General features: G+C 41.7%; 1 protein-coding gene across 1 annotated transcript in view; it reads right to left on the bottom strand.

Annotated features, from left to right (window-relative positions):
- TRPC4 (transient receptor potential cation channel subfamily C member 4) overlaps positions 1–21,842 on the bottom strand; it is a 233,979-nt gene that overhangs the window by 10,518 nt on the left and 201,619 nt on the right. The window contains exons 6-8 of the mRNA XM_090027125.1: positions 15,435–15,748; positions 12,461–12,656; positions 10,006–10,200 (exon numbers count right to left, since the gene is read on the bottom strand). Coding sequence (XP_089883251.1) covers positions 10,006–10,200; positions 12,461–12,656; positions 15,435–15,748 — 705 coding nt within the window. The remainder of the gene's footprint in view (positions 1–10,005; positions 10,201–12,460; positions 12,657–15,434; positions 15,749–21,842) is intronic.

The following is a 21,842-nucleotide window of genomic DNA, read 5'->3' as shown; positions in this document are numbered from 1 at the left end:
GAGGTAGGGTTAGGAGCCAGTGTAGCTTGGAGTGTATGTTATGAGCCAGGAGGCTCCTGGTTGTTTTGTTCTAGCCGTTTGGCTTGATGGTTTACTTATCCTTAAACCGGAGGACTGGGTGAGGCTGTAGGGATGCAAGGAGGCCTCATGGGGGCTCCCCAGTAGCTTGGGGGTTCCTGGTGCCAGTGGGACACAGCGCTTTGCGCCGAAGAGGCATGGCGAGCGGGGTTTCGGACCCCCAGCCCAGGGTCATAGGCCCCAGAGTGGGGCGAGAGGTGCAGCATAGGCCCCAGAGGGGGTAAGAGGCTCCGGAGAGGGCAAGGAGCGAGGAAGAACCACAAGACAGGCCCAGTGGGGTGAGGCCTGGGCACGGCAAGCCCAGAGGCGCCGGTAGCGGGGTGCAGCTTGCAGCAGCGGCCCAGGGGCACAGGTAACAGGGTGCAGGTTGTTTAGCCAGCCCAGAGGCGCTGGTAAAGGGGCGACAGGCGCGTGACCAACCCAGGGGCGCCAGTAAAGGGGGCCAGTGGCCTGATAGGCCCAGGAGGTTCGGAGACGGGTGCCGGGGCGTGACGAGCCCCAGGGGTGCCAGGTGGGTGACAAGCCCGGGGGTGCCAGAGAGGGGTACCAGGGCAGGACGAGCCCAAGGGGCACCGGAGAGGGTGCCGGAGGGCAAGGGCAGAACAATGTCCAGGAACAGCTGCAAGGCTTGGGGCGTGCTAAAGGGGAGGTAGGATGCATGCATTGCCCATAAGGCTGGGGGTGTTGGGGCACCCCACTTGAAACGGAAGTAATACCAGTGCGGTGTCAAGGTGAGAGTAGGCAGCCTCCCTAACTGAACTCTATAAGAACAAAGACGTGGTGGGCGAGAAGAGGGTGCTGGATCACCATAATTGACACGGCAGGGGCCGCTAGCGAGCTCATGGCCGCTTGCAGGCCCTGCTCTGTGACACGCACACACACAGCCTGACTCCACAGCTCCCAGGAGTGGGGCCAGGTGGGACACACACACACACACACACACACACACACACACACACACACACACGACCCTGTGGCTCCCACGAGTGGAGCCAGGCAGGACAGCATGGGACACACATACATATGTGCACACACAGCCCTGACCCTGCAGATCCCCAAGTACACCCAGCTCTCTCCCTTGACTCTTCTGGGCAAGTGACTCTGCACAGAACCCAGCAGAGTCCAGACCAGAGAACACCCCATTGATTGGGCTCCCTGGAGAAAACTGAAGCAAATGTCTTGGATTAGCATGAACCTGCCCACATGTGCCTGGCTACCGAGTCAGGAGCTGCACATGCGAGTGAGTTCCCACCTATCCAAGACTTTTGCTTTAATTTTCTCTAATGACCAGAATACTTAGACTCTGAAATCCAGGACTGTCCTAGCCAATCTGGTACATATGATCATGTTTGACATACAGCTCCCTCTCCTTCCTTGTTGCATAACTTTTTACTCACTTTAGTGCATTTGCCCTTCACCTACCTCTCTTATAGTCCTATAGACACTCATAATAGTTTTCCCCTAACTCTGGCATCCCACATTAGGCTGAAAAGAGTGAGATGTGGGCCAGAGATAAGTGAGGGTTTCCAACAGGGTAAGAATGGTCACTTCAGACCACAGAGCTGCCTTGCCTTCCTCTCTGAAAAACTCTCTGTGATCTTCCACATTACTACCCCCATCACTTCTCATCCCCACCCTACAAAAACAATCAAACAAATAAAACCCTAGGAAGATCCTGAGTTATCTGTGAAAGAAATCACCAATTAATATCTTCTAATTTTGATTGTCTTGTTTGTTCAGTAGCTTAAATTTAGATGGCCAAGGTGTGTATTTTAAGTTAAGACCCAGACTTTTGTAGATATTGGCCCTAGTACCTGACTTGAGGTACTAAACACCTGCAACTCAAACTGAAGCCACTTTCTAAGTTCTTAAGACAGTGTAGCAAAAACTGAGATCACATCCAATAATTTGTCCCTAAATCACTAAAACTAAAATTACATCCCAAAGGTAAGAATAAAATAGCCTCTTTCTTCCCAGCCTAGCTATGGCTAAAACATTCATTAGCACTTCATGCACAGCTTGACTTTTGCTGCGAAGAAACCTAGATTAGGAAGAGTTGGAGGTTCAAGTTTTAGCTTTTTAAATAAATTTTAAAATTAATATTGGTGCCATCAAGGTTGAGAACTTAAGAAAAATCACTTATCAAACATTACCACCCTAAAAAGGTGATTTTTTTGCATAATTCTTTGTTTTGTGCTACACATAGACTTAGATCATTTTTAGTAATTGTTTCCTCTTAAATAAGAAAGTGAGAGAATCCAAGAGCCTTTGATTTAGTTTTTTTTATGACTTCATTTTTAATTTAAGAAAAATTAACACTCAAAGCAGTAACTTAGCCATGTGGGTGATATGCTGCTGAAAACTGTAAGTCAAAAAGAGGCTAAGGGCAAAAAGTTAAACACATTTAATAACTGTAGTTGGAAAAGGCATGGTCTTGTGATTAAGATTACTACACTGGATCACAAGACATGTAGATTAATTTCCTGGCTCTATCACAAATCTCTGGTATGATTCTAGGCAAGTCACTTAGTCTCTGTGAATCTTTAAATATCCGTGCCCTTTGTCACTAATTTATGCCATATGGGATAGAGATTGTCTTTTGCTAAGTGGTTGTACATGGCTTAGCATAAAGGGCAACTAAGCTGATCTCATGGCTTCTAAACATTACTTTAGTACCAGCAGTAATCATTCAATGCAATCTCCCTGTTCACACAGTTGCGAACCAGTCAAGCTTGGCATAAAAATCTATTTAACCATCAGAAAAATAATGCTATATACTTTTTAAAATTATGTAATATTTTTTTTTGGTCCATAGTTCTGGCTTATAAAAGTAGAGTTCAAACTGAAAAGTCTGTCCTTACCTTTAAAAAGCTGATTGGACTGCGTTTATAGTGCCTGCAAATTTGTCTAAGTTCTGAGACATTATATTCTCCTTAGATACAATGATGTTTTGCAGGGCAAAGCTTCTCTCACTGCTGCAGACAAAGCTTTTACTTGGACTGGGTCAGGGGATTGTGTATTGAAAGCCAATAATCACAAAACACTCTCACTTTCCATTTAAGTCATAAGTGTGCTCTTTTGACCTAACCTTCTCTAACACAGGTACACAGCATAACCAACATAAAATACACATATAAATTGAAATCATAATATATTTTTTCTCTTGGATAAAGAATGATAAAAGGAGGAGGAAAGCAGGGATGTTATATAACGGCTGCTAGTCATATCAGGTAAGGCATTTCTTGAAGGGACTAAATGCTATAGTGACGATGATGGTTATAATAACTTGAACAGAAAAAAATGAGTAGCAGAAACATAAGGAAATATTTATGGTTATCTTATTGAATCCCTTCAAAATATTTTAAAATTTAAAGTTAGGGATGAGAAATCTGAATTCTGGGGATTGATCATATGCATAATACCCTCCCTGAAATTGCATCCAACATCAAGAAAAAAATCTGGATAATGAAACAGCTCAAAGATTTTGGTTAGCTGACAGCAGCAATCTTGATATACCACAAATAATTGGCCAGCCTGGAAAGTTTTTGCCTACATGGATATAATTGTTCTACAAATTTGTAGTCTATTGGCTGTAAATTTATCTCTCTTTGAACTATGACATATAGCCGAAACAACAGTACATTGGGAATCTCAGATTTATTTGAAAAAAGTATTAATATCAGTTTATGGTATTAGTTAAAAAAATAATTTATATATCTTGATATGTCAAATAATAAGGGAAGCACTGTTGACATTTTAAAAGATAAAAGACTTCCCTTAACAATGAAGGCCAAGTGCTGGTAAATTATATTTGAACATTAGCTGCCTTTCTGGATTGTCTGGAAACAAGTTACACCTGTGACTGGAGTTGATCTAATTAGCACAGCTGAAGAGCCTGATGCTTCAAGGAAATATCATGCAATCAGAGACAAATTTAGTAAATAAACTGCCCCGTGTTTTCTGACCCCATCAAATCAGCTGCCACAGTAAAGTGGACTCTGAAAAAAACAGACCAAACATTCAAGAAAAATGAGAACTAACTAGGCAAACACAGCCTGGCTGGTGCAGGGAAGTGGGTAGAATATTTACAGATGCACCCTGCTGGCCCAGTCCACTGCACTGAGGCTTGAGTCGCCCTTTTCGGAAAGCACATGGCTCCTCACAGGAGGTATGGGAGCAGCTTTTATGTTCTTCTAGATTCCACAAGTATTCAACAGGTAATAGCCTAAAAGGAGGGCTGGTAATAGCTTAAAAGGAGGTGACCATAGTGTTCATCTTGCTTTTTTTGCTGATGCTACTCTTTTTTTAGGGCTGTACAACTAAACAACACTGCAGATGCTCCTTCCAATCAGTCTCTTCTGCAAGCATCTCTGCTCATGTTTACCCTACCTAGTGTATGAGAGAGAATAACTTCTACTCACGCTTCTGGCCACATATCCTCTGACGGCAGCTCTGTACGTGTAGGTCCAAATTCTATTCTGCCGAAGCCTAAAGATTTTGCCTCCACGTAACCCAAAATATGCGTCTAGCTCAGGAAAACAAAATGATTCCATGCAGGGAGGTACAAATCTTTCAGTGACTAGCCTCCATCATGTACAGCTTCCATCATGTTGGGATCCAGTTGAATCCCACTGGCTAATCATGCCGCGGGAGATGCCTTACTGGGATCCAGCTCCTCAGATGGACAGCAACACTGAATTCCCTGAGAGTAAAGCAGGCGTAGGCAAAATGCAGCCCACCAGGCCATTCTATCTGGCCCAAACTCTAGAAAATTAACATTTATCTGCCCCTGGCTGCCTGTCATGTGGCCCTTGATGGCTTGCCAAAACTCAGGAAGCGGCCCTCCACCTGAAATAACTGCCGGCCCCTGGAGTAACGAGAGAAATCTGGAGGTGGTAGTAGTTCTTCCCATCCGTTGTCTAATTTAGTGTTTAAGGTACTCACCCTGAAAGTGGGTTGAGCCTCAGGAGTTTTGAACCTACATCCTGTACTATGCAGGAGAATATCCTGAGTGCTAGGCAGGACTGAGGACATTCTCCATCTCTCCTCTTATAGGTGGGCCATTGAGCAGCCAAATGTAAAAATTCATACTGCCAGAAGGACAGCAAACCGAAGGAATCTTACCAAGTGAAATGGGTTCTGGCCCCTGCTGTTTACCTATTTTATCTAATCACTTAAGCAAAAGGCTTAAAAAAAAAAAAACAAAAAACATTGGGTGCAGAGCAGGGGACCTGAGGGCTAAATTTGAGGTCTTCCACTTCTGTGGTTAAGTGCCACCAAGCTATTCAGCAAAATGCAGGCAACACAAATTCCCTTTTTCCAGTCACTCTTAATATTTCTCTGTCAAGGACATAGAGACTTTTTCAGAGTTTTCATACTTTCTCAGACTGAGTTAGATCACCACAGAAGTTAGATAAATGCTTATGAAGTTGTTCTAGACCACTTCTGAGCAAGAGCAGTAGTCTAAGTCTAATTACCTTAAGAACTTTTCTCAGCCCAAACTGAAGGTGGCCTAAGGACTCTAGGAATCCTAGGAGGTTTGTGGCTGCTAAGTAGCATGCAAGAGAATCATGTGTAGTGACTTAGCTGACTGCAAGTCACATACATGCCTCTTAGGCCACTGACAGATATTCAACTAAAGGTGCAATGGGATCTAATCCACAATCCCAACAGTCATGCCACCTGTAGACACATCTGCTGTGTACCATTTTTTCTAAACTCCAAGCTGCTGGTGATATTTATAGGAGCTATAGAAGCATAAGTTATGTTTCTTCCCACTTACCGGGATATCTACACAAGATGCTGACTGCATAGTTGCTGAAAAATACTGTGCCGTATTGCGTCACAGCAGGGACGGTGCTAATACGCTACAGTGCAGTATTATTAGGCTACTGTGCAGTAGTGTCACCTAAAAGACATTTGCTAACTTGACTGTGCAGTAACTCCAGTTACTGCCCATTTATTTAATACTTACTAATACAAGTACTAAATAAATGAGCAGTAATGGTTGTAGTAGCATCTCATGTAGACGTGCCCACTGTGTCTCAAACAAAACATAGATGAAGGCTTGTGAAAGCAGTACTGTTTAAAATTTCCCATCAACATTTTTTTAAAATAAAAAATGGCATTTTAAAAAAATGTTTTCTTTATTCCCCATGGAAATCAGAAAAAAAACATTTTCTCCCTCTTTTGTTTTCATCACTCTATCCATTGGAAAGTGAGAGGAGGGTTGAATGAAAATAGAAAACACTAACACAAGTATGTTGTTTTTTTGTTTCCTTGTCAAACTTAAAACTTTTTCACAAGAAATTTTGGAAAAAATAGGTTTTTTTTCAACATTTCATGCAAAAAGCCATGGCATTTTTATCAATGGTATTTGCAAGCCAGCTGGCTCATTGACTACTTTTGAGCAATTGAAATCAACCTTGATAATGGAAGGTTAGGAGCAGGCATCACCCAGTTCACACTTTTCACTAACTCTGTTACTAAACCTGTTGTAAGCATAATCCCTCCCTCTTTTCTCTTCTTCCCAGTTCTTATCTGCATTGCTTTCTTTTCCTTCTGTTGTTGCAACATGAATGATGGTGTTCAAGTTCTTTCTGATTTCTCTAAGGGTCTTGTTAAATATTATACTGTGAGTTGCATACATGTTGATGGGTGTTATTGCTAGGTCAAGTTTGGAGCAGTCACGCTTCAGGCCAGCAGGGGCCTAGAGGACTGACTGGTAAAAACCCCTCCTACTCCCATTCCAGGCTTTCCCCCTACTCCCTGCCCCCTGCTCCCCACAGCTTCCCCTAGTTCTCTCTCACCCCTGGTGCTTCCTTCCTATCCCTTGGGGCTCCTTCTGGCTCCCCACAGCCATGCTTCCTCTTTCCCTCCCATATGCTTATTTGTGGCTGCACACAGTGTTTGTCCCAGGGAAACAGGCAAGGAAGGGTTAACCTGTCTATGTGGCCACAGGGACAGGGAGTTCAGGCAGCCACAAGCATGGGGTGGAAGAGCAGGGAGCAGGGATTTGGGTGCTGGGGGAGGACACCAGGCCTGGTCCAGGCCAGTGGGAGAGGTGGGGTGAGCGGGTTGTTTACACTAAGGTGTAGGCTAGAGTGGCTACACCCATTGTAGCACAAGTTGGGTATTTGTAACTTTGAGCTGCATAATGAGTGCTTAAAACTAGTTTCAAGTGTTAATGTGTGGACAATCCAAGTGCTAAGAGCTCCAGGCAGGGCCCAAAATGACTGTGTAACAAGGCCCTAAATTCAATCCTTTCCCCACATTCTTTGTCAGAATTGATCTTTCTTTGCCACTGCATTTTTATGTCCACTTTAATGACCCTCAGTCTCATTTTCTCAGTGTTTTGTTTCCTGCAGTCTGTTTCAGTGCCCCTTTTTGTGAGACAAGTGTTTCCCTTTCTGTGGGTTTCTCTTTCCTTCTAAGCCTTCCTCTTCCTGGTCTTTCTTTTTTTTACTATGTATATCAGTGGCAGTGAAACCAAGCACATTTTCCCTTCATGATGCAAATGCTGTCCCATAGAGTTATGGATTTGAAATATGTGTAAGACCATGTCTTCCCTAAAAGGCCATTCATTCATTCATGATATTTGGACTAGTTTCACCTGAACTGTCACAGCATGTCTATCACATGTCCATCACTTCTGCATGCTTTTTGCTATATGTGTGTCCACCCAGGAAAAAATTGTTATTGATTAAAGTGAATGACAAGGTGATCCTGTACTATTATTTACTTGTCATTGGTTTGGAAGGCAAAACAAAGACAGAGAAAGCATTATATATGAGGAGAACAACTGGGAAAATATGTAAGTACACACCATCTCCTCCACCTCCATGTAATTGCCCTTTGCTTTGTTCTTTGGGTAAAAAACTAGCACCAGTGAAGTTGGCAGGAATTCCGTCCTTGAGGTCAGGGGAGCCAGAATTTCATTCCTTGTGTCTTCCCTTTACTTATTGCAGATACTTACAATTGGGCAATTGTATATCTAACCATTTCACAAACTTTAAGGCATTTATTTTTGTCCTAAATACTGGACCATGCTTTATCTCTCCTGTGGTGCATCTATATGTGCACTTTACTGTGGAGCTGACTAATTAGCTCTTCAGTAAAGCATCACTGTCTACATATGTGCCTATATTAGAGCACAGTAAATTAACTCTGTTGTAGGATAGTACTGTCCAGAACAAAGTACTATCCCACTACCGTCATTTAGTGTGCCAAAATACACGTATAAACATTGACCTGGACTGGCAGAGGCATGAGGGTGCTACAGTATGGGGGCTGCCTACCAGCTAGGCCCACACCGTAGCACACTCATGCCCCAGCCAGCTCCTCTGCAGCATGGTAAACCTGGGCAGAGCAGCCTAAACTGGCAAGCTGAACTCCTAGGTCCCCGTCAGCCAGGGACTGCCCCACCCCAGCTCAGTGAGCTGTGGCCCTGACTGAACTGCATTGGAATGTATTGCTATGTGCTAAATGCATGTGTAGATGAACCCTGTGTGTCTCTTTCCAACCTCCTTATACTCCCTCCCCTTTCCTTATATTCTGTCTACTACAATTTTGTGCTGAAAGAAAATATAGTACCTGTTTTATTCATCCTAATAGACAGTAAAAGAAGAAAAATATTTGCTATTTGCATCCAGTCAGTTCCTTCCCATTGAAGAGGTCTCCCATGTAATGTGAAATTCTCAAATAATGCTGTCAGGACAAAACTATGACAGTAAAAACTTTATAGTTCATTATTTCATATTCTTTATATACTGCATTAGTCTCTACATACAGGTATCACTGACACACTGTAATCAAACATATAGCCACAATACAGCATATAAAGAATATAGATTCTGCCACCTCTATCTTGAATTGCTATTTGATGCATCACAGTCATGTTTTTATGCTCACATTTTATAACTGTGTGATGATGTTATCTTGCTAATCAAACCACCTAGTATGAACTAGCTTGGCGACAAGATAACACACCATAATTATTCTGTAAGCTGTATCCAGACCATATAAGAGGCACTGTCTACAGTGCCTTCCTGCTGAGTGAGGCACCACAGCCAAGGATCAAACCCTAACCACTCTGACCTGCTCAGCTTGTGACCAGCTTCAGTACTTAAGCAGAGTAGATGACTTGGCATGCCCCAGTGTAGCAGAGAAGCTGAGAGAGAAGCTGGAACATATACTTAGAACTTATCTTAACCTTCTCTTTGCATCTAATTGTGGGGCTCAGTTATGTGCTGAGAGGGTTCAAACGGATAGTATTTGATTTTCAATAACAGTGCCCGGGCTTCTCAGGAAGACAGGACAGACATACCTTAAGGACTAGGGCCAGAAATTACATAAACCAATATAAGTGACTGGAAACTGGTTCAAATCTGTAACACGACAGAATTTCAGTGAACATAAACCACTTTCAAAATGCCCAAAACCAGTTTAAGATAAACCTGGATGGATGTAGCATCAAACTTAAATGATTTAGGTTAAATCAGTTCATTTAACTTATGTCCCAGATCCCCTCCAGATTAGAGTTAAATCAGTCTCCAGGGATGCTTTGTACCTCCCCTGAAATCCCGCTTTGGGGGGGAGGGGTGCCTAGTTTTGGCCCAAGCTTTTTGCTCTGGCAGAGCAGGGAGCCAGAAAGGCATACTCTAGCACTCCCTGGCTTCTGGCTTGTGCCACTGCAGGCATGTGGATGCATTTCCTGAATCAAAAGTGAATGTCTGTTCACTTTCTTATTGGTTCAATCTACGCAGCATAGACTAACCTGCAAAGATGAAATTGATTCAGCCTCCATTTTTTTGATTGTCTGTACTTAGCCAAGATATTTTTTCCGGCTCAGGAAACCTGAGAGACTATTATCTATACAGAAAGACAGCAGGGTAGATAAAACGACAAACAGGATGATTTATTCCTTACCCCTATTGTTCCAAAGCTTTCAGGTTTCCTCCGGATCTTTTTCTTGCACAAGTGTCTCCACAGCCATTTAATCAAATACCAGAGAGACTTTGGGCTTGGTATGACATTGAAAGGAGTGGGTAGAGTTCCTCCTTCTTCAAAGTAACTCATCCAAAGCTTTGTACGAGCAAATTTCCACTCAATGTCTGCATGATCCTGTACACAAAAACATGACAACAACTGACAACCTGCTAAATTAACAAGATGAAAAACATCCTCTTCCAAGGGGTTCCTAACCTAAACCCGAACATATCTTGAAAAACTAATTAAAGTACTTGTAGAAAATCAGACATCTTTTTTTATGATATAAAGTTTTCAGTACAGAGCTTTACTTTTTCTATCCTGGTAAACAAATTCTTTGAATATTGTGTCACTTTTACTTTTTCTTCCATTGGTATATAGTTTTAAAATGATTAAATATGGATCAGGGAGCAGAAGATAATAGAAAATCACTGTATTTATAGTATTTGGCTATAGTATTATATTATCATTTGAACACGTTCTGCAGAGAGTACTTCCCTGGCTTTGCAGTCTGCTGGGCTCTGGTATCAGACAAATGGAGTCTAAGTAAATCCCATTTGTCAGGGGTTCAGTGATTGCCAGCTTGAGAAATCATAAGACAGAGTTCCTCAAGAGAAACTGGCTCAAAAAGAATCCATTATTATTTTTAAATGTTATTTTAAATGTAGCCTGGCCATATTTCTAATATGCCCTATTTCATAAATAGGGCATATTAGAATTTTTTAAATTATAAATACTGCTACTGTTGAAAATAATGTTGTATGATATATGTCTCTATATATCTAGACTGGAGGAGAGACCCAGCTCCACTCAAGGTTCAGAACTTGAACTCCTTTATGGAGTGAAATTGTCAGCCATTTTTCTTAGAAAACAGAGCCACAAATAGGAACCCCCACACTCAATATTACAATGGTTATAGAACTCTCTTGGGGTGTTAATCTCCTCTCTGCCTGATTTGGACAGCTCTCCCAAAAGAGTTTCCTAACTCCTGGATTAGGAGATGAACATTTCTTAATCCCCCTGGGGATTGCTGCACTTTGTATAAATAACAGGCGGTATCACCGAGCTCTTTTACACAATGTCTGGGGGTGGGAGAGGGCAGCACATTAATTAGAATGGTTCTACAAGCCTCTCTAATTTCATAGATTTCATGGATGCCCAAGCTGATCATACTTCTGCTGCAGTACAGATAAGCATTGATTCTCTTTGTTAATCTGAGGATCTGGTGCCAAACACTTCTAATTTTTTCCCCTGAATTTTAATTTGTGAAAATTTGAAAATGTTTGGACACTTCTAATCATAACTGACCCTGTCCAGGGATCAATAATTTAATCTCACTAATAGATTGTTAGTAAAAAGTAAAAAAGTAAACCCAAAGTTCTTGTGCAGCCAAAGAAAGAATTTTCATTAAGTGAGAAAACATGAATAATGAAAGAAAATCTATAGCTCTCTACTTCATCTTGCTGATGGGTCATCACATCCAACTCCCTTGCACCTCTGCATGCACAGTTAGCACGAGAATTTGTGTAATTCATACATGAAAAGTTCTCCAAACATGTGAACACATGACATTTTCAATAACTCTGTTCTCTACTATAAGGAATTAGGACCTGTCTGGGTTCAAAAATAAGTAGGAGGTGGAGGAGGAATTATTTTTATGACTTGCAAGAGCACTAGAAAGTCGAAGCAATTTCCTTTTGGAGTGAGTGGGTGTTTTCGTCACAAAAGAAAGAAGGCAGAAGGTAGGCCAGAGTGGCACCTTGAAGACTAACTGTTTCAGAAAAGCATGAGAAGCAACCTAATTCATCAGATGCTAAAGAAAGAAGGGAATTCTTGCGCCTATATTTATATGCTTATGTAAATTACAGAGATTTTTTTTTAATTGGCTAAAAATAACTGAACACCCAGGCCACATTGATTTTATCCTTTATGCTCTGCAAGAATTGCTGTACCTAGCACTAAACATTGATTGGGCTTGCTGTCTGGGAAAACATAGGCTTTTAAAGGTGAGTCAATCTGAAACATGAATTAAAAAAAAAAAGGCATAGAACAGCTTCTTTTAGATCTGTGTTTCTTAGGGCAGATCTTAGAATAGTCTGGGGATTGTTGACATCCATATAGGTGGACAACATCCCTGATACACCTTTCTATACCCACTACAGAATTTGCACCTTAGGGCTAGTTCTTCACTATTCAGAATTTGGAGAAAATTATTTTCTGGCCAAATCAGTTGTTTCCCAAGCTGTTTGTCCTTCAAGGTAGTGCAATAGAACACATGGAGGACTCTGTGTATATATTCTATATTTAAATGGAATTTACTGCCAGAAAAACAGGATGCGGGAATGGAGAGAAAATGCTTATTGCAAATGATTACACAATGAGAAATATAACTTACAGCAATGAGCTGATACGAATTATTCATCATGGCTATCAGCATGTTGAGCAGAACAACCAGAGAGATGACATTATAGGTTCCAAACATAGTGGCCCCAACAAATTCAGTAAATTCATGCTGTGCTTTCACATTGGTCACATAGAGGTTAATGAGTCCAAATATAGACCAGAAGAGTGATTGCAGTGTTTCAAATAATCTGAAAAACAAATAAAAAAGTATTGCCTGATAACAGCATATATATACACTTTCCCAAATCTTTCCCCAAATACACAGCCAAAGGCCTCTGTGATCGTGGAGGACAGGATGTTCCCCAGTACAGAGAAAAACACATACATTTTTAGCTTTAGTCACAGAGGAAGCTATGACTGAGGGCATCGTCATGTGTTACTTTTAGGTCACAAAGAGAGCTCTTAACACTTGCTTGTCTACACATTAAAATGGGAAGACTATTTCTAAGCACCCTTTAATCATTTTAAAATTATGCCACTGCAGGGTGGATTTATCTGTGTTACTCAGCTTATGTTACAGTAACATGTGGCACTTCACAGAGATAAGGTGACCAAATATCCATCCTCCACCATCCCAGGAAGCAATTTCCTTTCCCTAAGCCCTCCTGTTCTGTGTGCCCAAACTTTCTACCCCTGGAATAACTCCCCTGCTCCCCCAGGAGTGTAACCAGAATAAGCAGTCTACAGAGCGCACAGTGCCAACTAGCCAGTTAGCAGCCACTTTACTACCTCCAATCTAATCACCTTCTGCACAGAAACGATGAGCCAAAGGCTGTTGCCTTGGACCCCATCTAGTGGCAACTCACAGTTGTGGCCCTAGTCACACATGAGTGGCAAATCACAGTTGCCATTAGACTCCATTGTATAGCCATCTAATTCTAGCTAGTTGTCTTTACAGAAGGTCTACAGAAAGGAGATCAATGTTCCTTCCACATACACCTTTTTTGAGATTTTCCACAAATGACTAGTCACATAGGGCACACAAGAATTATAGTAAAATGCCATAACTACTGTATATTAGCAAAGGTGTTAGAATACAATGACTTGGGTAAGTTTTTTAAATAGTTCTTTGAAAATTGTGTCACAAATTAGAGAGAACACTTTAAATGCAGGAGAGGAGCTAAATATGGCTCAGAATTTATCAGGCAAGAGATTAAGAGTTTGATGCAAGCTGGAAGTTGAAATTGTAAGTAGAAAATTAGGATTCATTACACGTAGCTTGGAGTTTAAAGTGTTTTCCATGATATATCTGATGAAATAATACTGTTCCCTTTCAAAGTGATGGAAAATAAATAACTGGAAGCTATCATTATTTAATTTTAAGAAGAAACATGTAGTGATTGCACATTTAGAAGAGATCCAGTTTAAATAGCCTTGCATTTGGAGTCAATGGTAGTTTGGACTGAATTTTTTTCCTTCACTTGGTTCACTGAATCTTGTGTATCCAATTTATCAGCCATAAAAAGAATCTTGATTTCTAAAAAACAAATGGTGTCATCTTATGAATAACACCAATTTTAACAATCAGGCATAGACAAAAGACTAATGAGATTTGTCTGTAGAGGCAAACCCTAAGGTGGTTAAGTATTTTGTGGCTAAAATTATGTGGTTATTCCTTTTTTTTGTTTTTTTGGTTGGGTTTTTTTGTATTAGTTCTTACCATTTTTAGTGTAATTAATTATGCAAATTTCACCCTGGTATAGAATAAATGTTATCACAGACTCATATGACTATTAACAGTAGCACAATGATGGGTGTACAAGCAGGGCACTGCCTAAGGGAAATGCTGAAATGCAGCTGTGGGGTGTCCTACCTCTTCTCCCCCCTGGAACCCTGCACCTTCCCTGCGGTGGCTCTGGCAAAAGGAAGGGCAGAGAAGCAGCAGCAGCATGCATTGCAAGAGTAGCAACTGGTGGTTTGCTGCGACTAGAGAAGAATCACCTCTATTCTGGCTGCCGGAAACAAGGGTTTAAATGGCCACTCAACATACATGTCGGCGGCAAAAAAGGAGGTGACTCCTTCTGCAGTAGCCATGAAACTTCAGCTGTCCTGCAACACTGCTGATCAGGGTGCACTACTAGCCAGTTACACCTTTGACTATTAATGTTTCCTGGGTACATAATTGCAGCTAAGAACTTCAATCAGAGAGCCGCATTCTCTTATAGTAGGTGCTGTATAAATGGAGATAAAAGACAGCTCCTGTCTCTATTAACTTATTAGTTAAGTGAAGAAGGGTGAAGTTGTACATTACACTTAGGCCACACTAAGTCTGTGGAATGATAAGCAGTGTTCAAGTTACAACATTCATATTAAGTGTTAATATCATTTCTTCCCTGCAGAGCTCTAACTTGCCACAAGAGCTGGGTACAGGCATTCAAAAAGATCAAGGCGGAATTGATCTAAGTTCCACAGTTTTCGGTAAGTGGAGTAGTTTAGATCAGTACCAAACAGAACGCACATTTGCCCTTTGGTGGGAGGTACAAATCTTGGACCAGGTTCTGCCATTTTTAAACCAGTCTCCGTGTGCTGAACTTCTGTTCTGTTATGAATATAGACTGGTTTCGAATCACTTATGCCAATAAAAGGGTAATATCTGTACCTGGCCTAGAGGGCTAGCAAATAGGGATGTGGTTAGGAGTCAGGACACTCGGGCACTATCCCATCTCTAGATGGGGCTGAGCTGCAAACAGTGCTTCCTGGGATGCTGGAAGACTAAAAACTGATTGTTTTATCTCTGTGGAATGGACTGAACTTACCTTAATACGGGCTAGATAGCATGGCCCAGAGTTAACCTTTGCCTGATGTGGCATAACACTGAGATACTCAGAGGGCGCTTAGCAAGTGCTAACAAGCTTTAATGAGCTTACATTTTAAGTCCTTTTGATATGGTCTAAGTGTAATGTATAACTTCACCCTAAAATATTAAACAAATCTAACAAAAATAGAACTAGAAAATTTTCACTTACGTTGAAAATGCATTATTCTGCTTTTCACATCGAATTCCTTTGCAGCTTTGGTTTTCCTTTGTTTCATAATAGAAGTACAGCTGGTTCAATCCATTTGCAAAAGCAAGTAGCACAAGGCAGTATATGAATAGAAACTTCAAAATGTCCAGTAACATTCTTCCTAGAGATATTTGTAGAGGTCCCAGGTGAGAATTTGCAGTGAATAATGAGATCAAGCGCAGGGAGCTAAAGATATTTGCAATTGCAAACAATGCCTCAGCCACCAAAGTAGGGTGCCACATATCCCAGTTTTCTCGTGGGTGTAACCCACTGTACTGGAAACAAAGCAGAAAAGAGAAAGTTATTTTTCTGTTTGCATAAAGAAACCAAAATTTTTTTCCTTCACTTTCCAGCCATCCTGCTCAGGCACCAATAGCATGAAAAGCATGGAATGAAGAGACAAACTAGACATACCACAAAGGAGATTACAATCTTAATAGAACAGATAGTAGTGTTTTATATGTACTCAAAACCTTTGTCTGAAGAATGGTTTAATGCTAGGCCTTTTGTGTTTTGTTTTGATTTTGTTGCAATGAAAGGAACACATCTGACCTTTCTGCTATTAATGTCTGAGAGAGACAATAGAAAAGTAACTCTTGACATAGCTATGCAGAAAATTTATGGTAGTTTGACATTCCAGAAATGTTGAAATTTAGGACTACAATGTCAGTGAGACTCTTACGAGTAAGGACTTAATTTATAGAAGTGTGATGGATCAAGGGCTGGATAATCACTGCAGAGTTGCAATAAATGACACGTAAAGAATGTGAATGAAATTTAATCAGTGAAAATATCTAATTGTTCTTCCTTTGAGCCAAGCTTACCTCTGACTGATCATTAAAACTGAATCTTTAACATTCCAAGCCTAACACTGGATTCCACAGAGATGAAAGCTGATAGTTTCAAATGAAGCATTTCTACATATTATTACCTGCTTCTTATTTACTAAATATTTTTATTATGTTCTTTGCTTTTATATAGGATAACAGAAGCTATAATCCTTGTCCTGAGGTGCTTTACAGATTAAATTCAAGTGACAATGAAATATACACACTGAACAGAAAAAAGGACCAAAATGTAATCTATTTATTCATTTTATGCTATATTGTATCTATCTACATATTTACATGGCCCTCAATGCACAAAAGTACCTCTATATCTTGCAATCATTGGTGGTTTTAATCTTCATAATACCTCTGTGAGGCAGGGAAATGTTATCTTCATTATACAGATGGTAACTGAAGCACAAAGTAGAATATTCCTAATACTGCTATTCAGAAAATCCCAGAAGAAAAAAAGTACAGTAGAATCCCACCTTTACCACCTTTATTCTCTTTGTAACCTACATGGACACTTTTCTCAGTTTATAGGTAGAAAGATGCTTTTGGTCACACACAATGTTCAGGTTGGAAGTGTCCCCAGTTCAATCTGTTGGAGGCTTACCTTAGTTCCCTGTCCATTAGACCATGCTTCCTCCTTCAATTACCAAATGTTCAGAATCAAACATCAATTGACATAATGGAACCCATACAAAAATATTTTGCTACCTGAATCATTAACCATCAGTTCAGTTGTGACTGCAGAACTTTTATTACTTATGATGAGAGAAAAAAAGATGGATCATGGCTGAATTTGCAATGCTAGCTAGGTAAAAAAAACATTTTTGTCTATAGCAACATATAAAATAAATTATATTCTACTGTAAGTTTCAATGATGCCTTAAAGACATATTAATAATGATCATACAGTCTACTAAAGGGTTGACTCTGTCAGATTGACAAGAAAAGAGACAGGACAAACTGTTTAGGGAAGGTATAGAGAGGTTTGAGGGGAAATAAATAAGATACAAACAATGAATGTAATAATGAGATTTTTTAGGACAATATTTGAAGATGGAGATGGAGGGATCTCTCTGTGGAAGGGAATTGGAAGATTTTCAAGTGCCAGGGTTATAAATGAAGTGTTTAGCTGAAGAGGTGTGGAAATGAAGAGGGTGGGAACAAAGGTGAATTGGGAGGAAATTAGGGTCTTGTCAGACCTTACGCTATATGCAGAACAAATGTTAATCAGCTTAGTGTTATTTGGCTTTGTGAAGCAGTCACAAGGGAAAGTGAAAAACCTGCTCTGACTGCCCCTCACCTGCACAGCTGTGACTTGCCACTAAAGGCTTGGTGAGCAGGGGCAGGACTAGGAGCTGGGGGAAGGACAGACTTGGTGCTCCTGCTCAGCAGAGCAAGTGCTGTAGCCCCAGAGTGCCTGGCAGCCACAGTATGCCCTGCCACCATTTGGATAGCTCTGCTCCTGGCAGTGTGAGGAGTGGTGGGAAGCACTGTGGCCACCAGGTGCTCCAGGACTGTGGTGTTCACTTTGCCAGGTGTCTCCAGGAGTCAAGACACTCAGCCCAGCCCTGCTGTACCAGTATCCTTCATTCACCCACTGCTTTCTGGGATGCTGGAGGCCTTCAGTTTGGGTGGAAAGCTGTGGAGAGTGGCCACACATTAATGGAACAGGAGAAAATTAGGCAGATTTCAGATAATACTGCCCTAGAGTGGCATACCATTAAGATGAATAATGAGTGCTTTAAGCCACTTAAAAGGTATTAACATGCAACCAGTCCAAGTGTTAAGAGCTTGTTTTTTTAAATAAGGAATATGAAGGAAAGAGCTGAAAATGACCTGAACAGATTGAGCCTGGTAGATGGGTAGCCACTGAAAGAGTGGGAAGGTGGTAGGAGAGGAGGGGAAGAAAGATATGCACAATTTTGCAGAGGGAGGATTTGAGAGATGGAGTTTCAGAAGAGCACTGGAGTCAGGCTTCAGAGGATTCCACCCCTAGCTCTGTTGAAAGAAAATCCCTAAGCTCTGATGAGTAAAGCAGAAAAGAAGGATGTGGTGCCACCCCTCCCCCATTTATTCAATAGCCAGAAATTAGAGCTGGGATGTGCCACAAGACTGTGTGCAACTCTAAAAGTGGGATATGGAAATTGTTTAGATGTCATATTTGGACCACATGTGAGCAACATAGGAAATCAGTTAGGCTTTGTCCTAATCTGAATCATTATAAAATGATACCTCACCATGGACCTGTTTTTTAGGGTACTTGTACACATGATGGTCATCACAATGTATGCATGACAAAAGTGCAATTTGAGTGGCTTAATGGTGCCATGCATTACACATGCACCAGTTTGGGGGGTTTAAAATGACTTTGCCTCATTGCAAACTAAACTACCTCTGGATGTAGTTCAGTTTGCAAAGTTGCGAAGTGTGATGATGCAGCTGTCAGCTCACTTCCCAACTGCAGGAGATGTGGGCAGGCTCCTCAGAAAAAAAAGATTAGGACCCTTACTTCTTCTGCCTTCAGCAGGTGCCTGGCTACCACAGGTACCTACTGAAGGCAAAAGCGGCATGGGGGCTGATCTTTTTTTTTTTTCTGGAGCCTACCTGCCTTTCCCACAGCTTGGGGTGGCGAGCTGTTGTCAGGTCAAGCAGCCTCTGAGTTGCGGGATCCCTGGTTCTTTTCTCCATGGTGGCAATGCCCCCTGGGACTGCCTGGGCAGGCTGCTAGTGGGCCAGGGGCTACCCCAGTTTGAAGGTGGCACCCAGCCGGATCCAACACTTCCCCGACCCCACTGGGGCTTTATGCGCTATCCCTGCTGCCTCCCCTGCACCTGGGACTGACCAGGATTGGGTTGCTCTACTCGTGGGGCAGCATGGAGAGACAGCAGAAGGGCAGCCTGGAAGCCCAGGTGGGCTTGCAAAACCACAGACTTGGCAGGCTTCCAATGTCGTGCCATCTCCGCTGCCTTTGGCCACCAGTATACCCAGCCACCCTCATGCTGCCTCCCTGATCTGGTCCCAGGCAGCAGGAAGGTGGGAACAGTGCACAGGGCACTGGAATCCCCAGCAGGCTCAAAGAAGAGTTGGATCCAGCTGGGTGCTGCCTCCTTTTTTGGCAGAGTCTGCTCACAGCCAGGGAGCAAGCTGCTGGCAGGCTGAGAGGTCCTGAGCTGTAGGGGCCCCCGGTTCTTTCCTCCAGGTTGGCGTCACACCCCCTGGGGCTGCCCAGGCAGGCTGTCAGTGGGCTGGGTGCTGCCCCAGCTTGGAGGCAGAACCTAGCCTGATCCAACTATTCCTCACGCCCGCCTGGGGAGCAGCGCCTAGCAAGTTTCCAGCCAGCAGGCTCAGGGAACAGTTGGATCAGGCCAGGTGCTGCCTCCAAGCTGGGCCAGCACCCAGCCCATGAGTAGCCCTCCCGTATGGCCCTGGGGTGCCACTGCCATGGAGGGAAGCACTGCGGGGAGGGTGGGGGCACAGCTCAGGGCCTTCTCAGCCCTCTGGCAGCTTGTCCCTCAGCCATGGGCAGGCTCTGATTTCATGAAAAAAAAGCAAAGGATCAGGCCCCTCACCATAACGTTATGGAAAAGTTGAAATGGTGGGTTTCAATTTCAACCCATCATTTCAGTTTAGGGGGCATCAAATAAAACCTTGGGTATTAAATCCCCATCACATGTACAAATGTTCTTAAAGCCTATTTAGTGCTAAAACCTTCCTTTGTCTGAGAGGAAGTGACCCCACATCTCCCACCCCCCAAGGGAGTGCCCTCATTCCAGGTTTATAAGGTTTTGGTAGTAAAGGAAGGAAATTATTCTCTCATTCTCTCCTGTTAAATCTGTTCCACAATACATGGAATAATTATATATTTATTGGACCAAAGTAAGAAAGAGAGAACAGCTGGTGGTCTAGCTTAAGGCACTCAGGTGGAAGGAAAGCAGAAAAAGTCAAGAAGTACACTTATTGCACACACTCAACTATGCAAATCAAAATTGCCAACTTCTGCTAGTTTCTGTAAATTGCTCATATAACCAGTTTCCTCATATCTTTGAATATTTAATATATGTAATTATTATTAGTATTATAAGCACAGTTTGTTGATTCAAGATTCATGCTTAATGGTACTCACTATAAAATTTACATCACACCAAGATCTGTAAGAAGCAACTATAGGACAGTGAGATTTGTCATTTAAGACACTATCCAGTGTTGTATACAGTGTTAAATATTGTTTGTAGCAATGGCCACTTGATGATTCAAAGGCAGCAAAGCACAGACATATACCTTGCCTCTTTAGTAGTTTATGGCATTCATTCTGCTGTTCAGTGTTGCAAAGATCTAACTTCAACTGAGCTTTGAAGCAGGCTCTGTGTGGGTTATTATGTTGTATCAATCAGCTTATGGCAAACCACAGTATTTGGGTTTTTATGTTGCTTGTGTATAGCCAAAATGTGAAATATCTTAACAGCTTCCACATACCACTTTAAACTCATATACAACCTTTGCATGCAGCAGAGGTAGTCATCCATTTAATAACTGTTTAATATTACATATCATCTACTAGCAAGCTAAAGAAAAATACATAAGCCACATTAATTGAAAGTGGAAGAAAGCAAGGCATGGGTAGAATAAGCATTAGGACTTAAAAGCAAATGTATCATGAATATAAATGACACCAAAGGAATATGAAATAATAGCTTTTAATGATGATTATTCACAGAAATTCAACAAAGATTAACATCTCAGCCAGCTGTAAGCACTGGGAAAGTGGCCAGGTACTTTTCCCTGCTCCTCTAAAAGAAAACTACAACTTGCAAGGGCATAAGGAGGTGTAATATGGTCTAATTATAGAGATGTGAATCAGAAGACCTGGTTCTAGTCACACTTCTGCCACTGACCATCTGTCTGACCGTGGTCAAATCCTATACAATACTTGGTAGCACATTTTTCTTATCTAGAATGAAAGGGTCAAAAAAATAGCCACCTTGCTTTGAACCTTTTGACTGAAAGATGCTACATATATGTAAGTTCTTATTATTTTATAAAGTTTGCCACAACCTTACAGTTAAGGCTGCATTTCAGAAAATGAGGGGGAAATGACTAGGGAAAATCAGGCCAACTGCAACATTTGTGAAGAAAAGAGAGTATGCTTTTCTTTACTGTGGAGTTACTATCTAGGTGACTGCCTGGTCTTTGGAACTGACCAAACATTAATCACAATCATTTTACAATGACAAAGAGATAATCAGAAGGTCCCAGTTTTTGAAGTGCTAGTAACTCGGAACCCGCCCCCCCCCCCCGCATCTTTTTACTGTTAAGCAAGAACATACAATATTAAGCTGACTGAGACAATAAGTACATAGCCCTACAATGTCACTTATACAGTCACTTTTCAGAGCAGGATTCCACTCCAGCTATAAACTTCTGCACCAGAAGTAGAAGATTTAGACACCATTTCATGTTAGTGGACAAGTACCACTTGTTCAATAAAATCACCCATGGGCAATCTCTTATAGGTGAAAATACACAGCAGTAG

This window comes from Crocodylus siamensis, chromosome 1, assembly GCF_052110815.1.
Source record: "Crocodylus siamensis isolate JL-2025a chromosome 1, ASM5211081v1, whole genome shotgun sequence".
In the NCBI taxonomy this organism is placed as follows: Eukaryota; Metazoa; Chordata; order Crocodylia; family Crocodylidae; genus Crocodylus; species Crocodylus siamensis.
The sequence above is the reverse complement of the archived record's forward strand: the minus strand, read 5'-3'. Positions and strand labels throughout refer to the sequence as shown.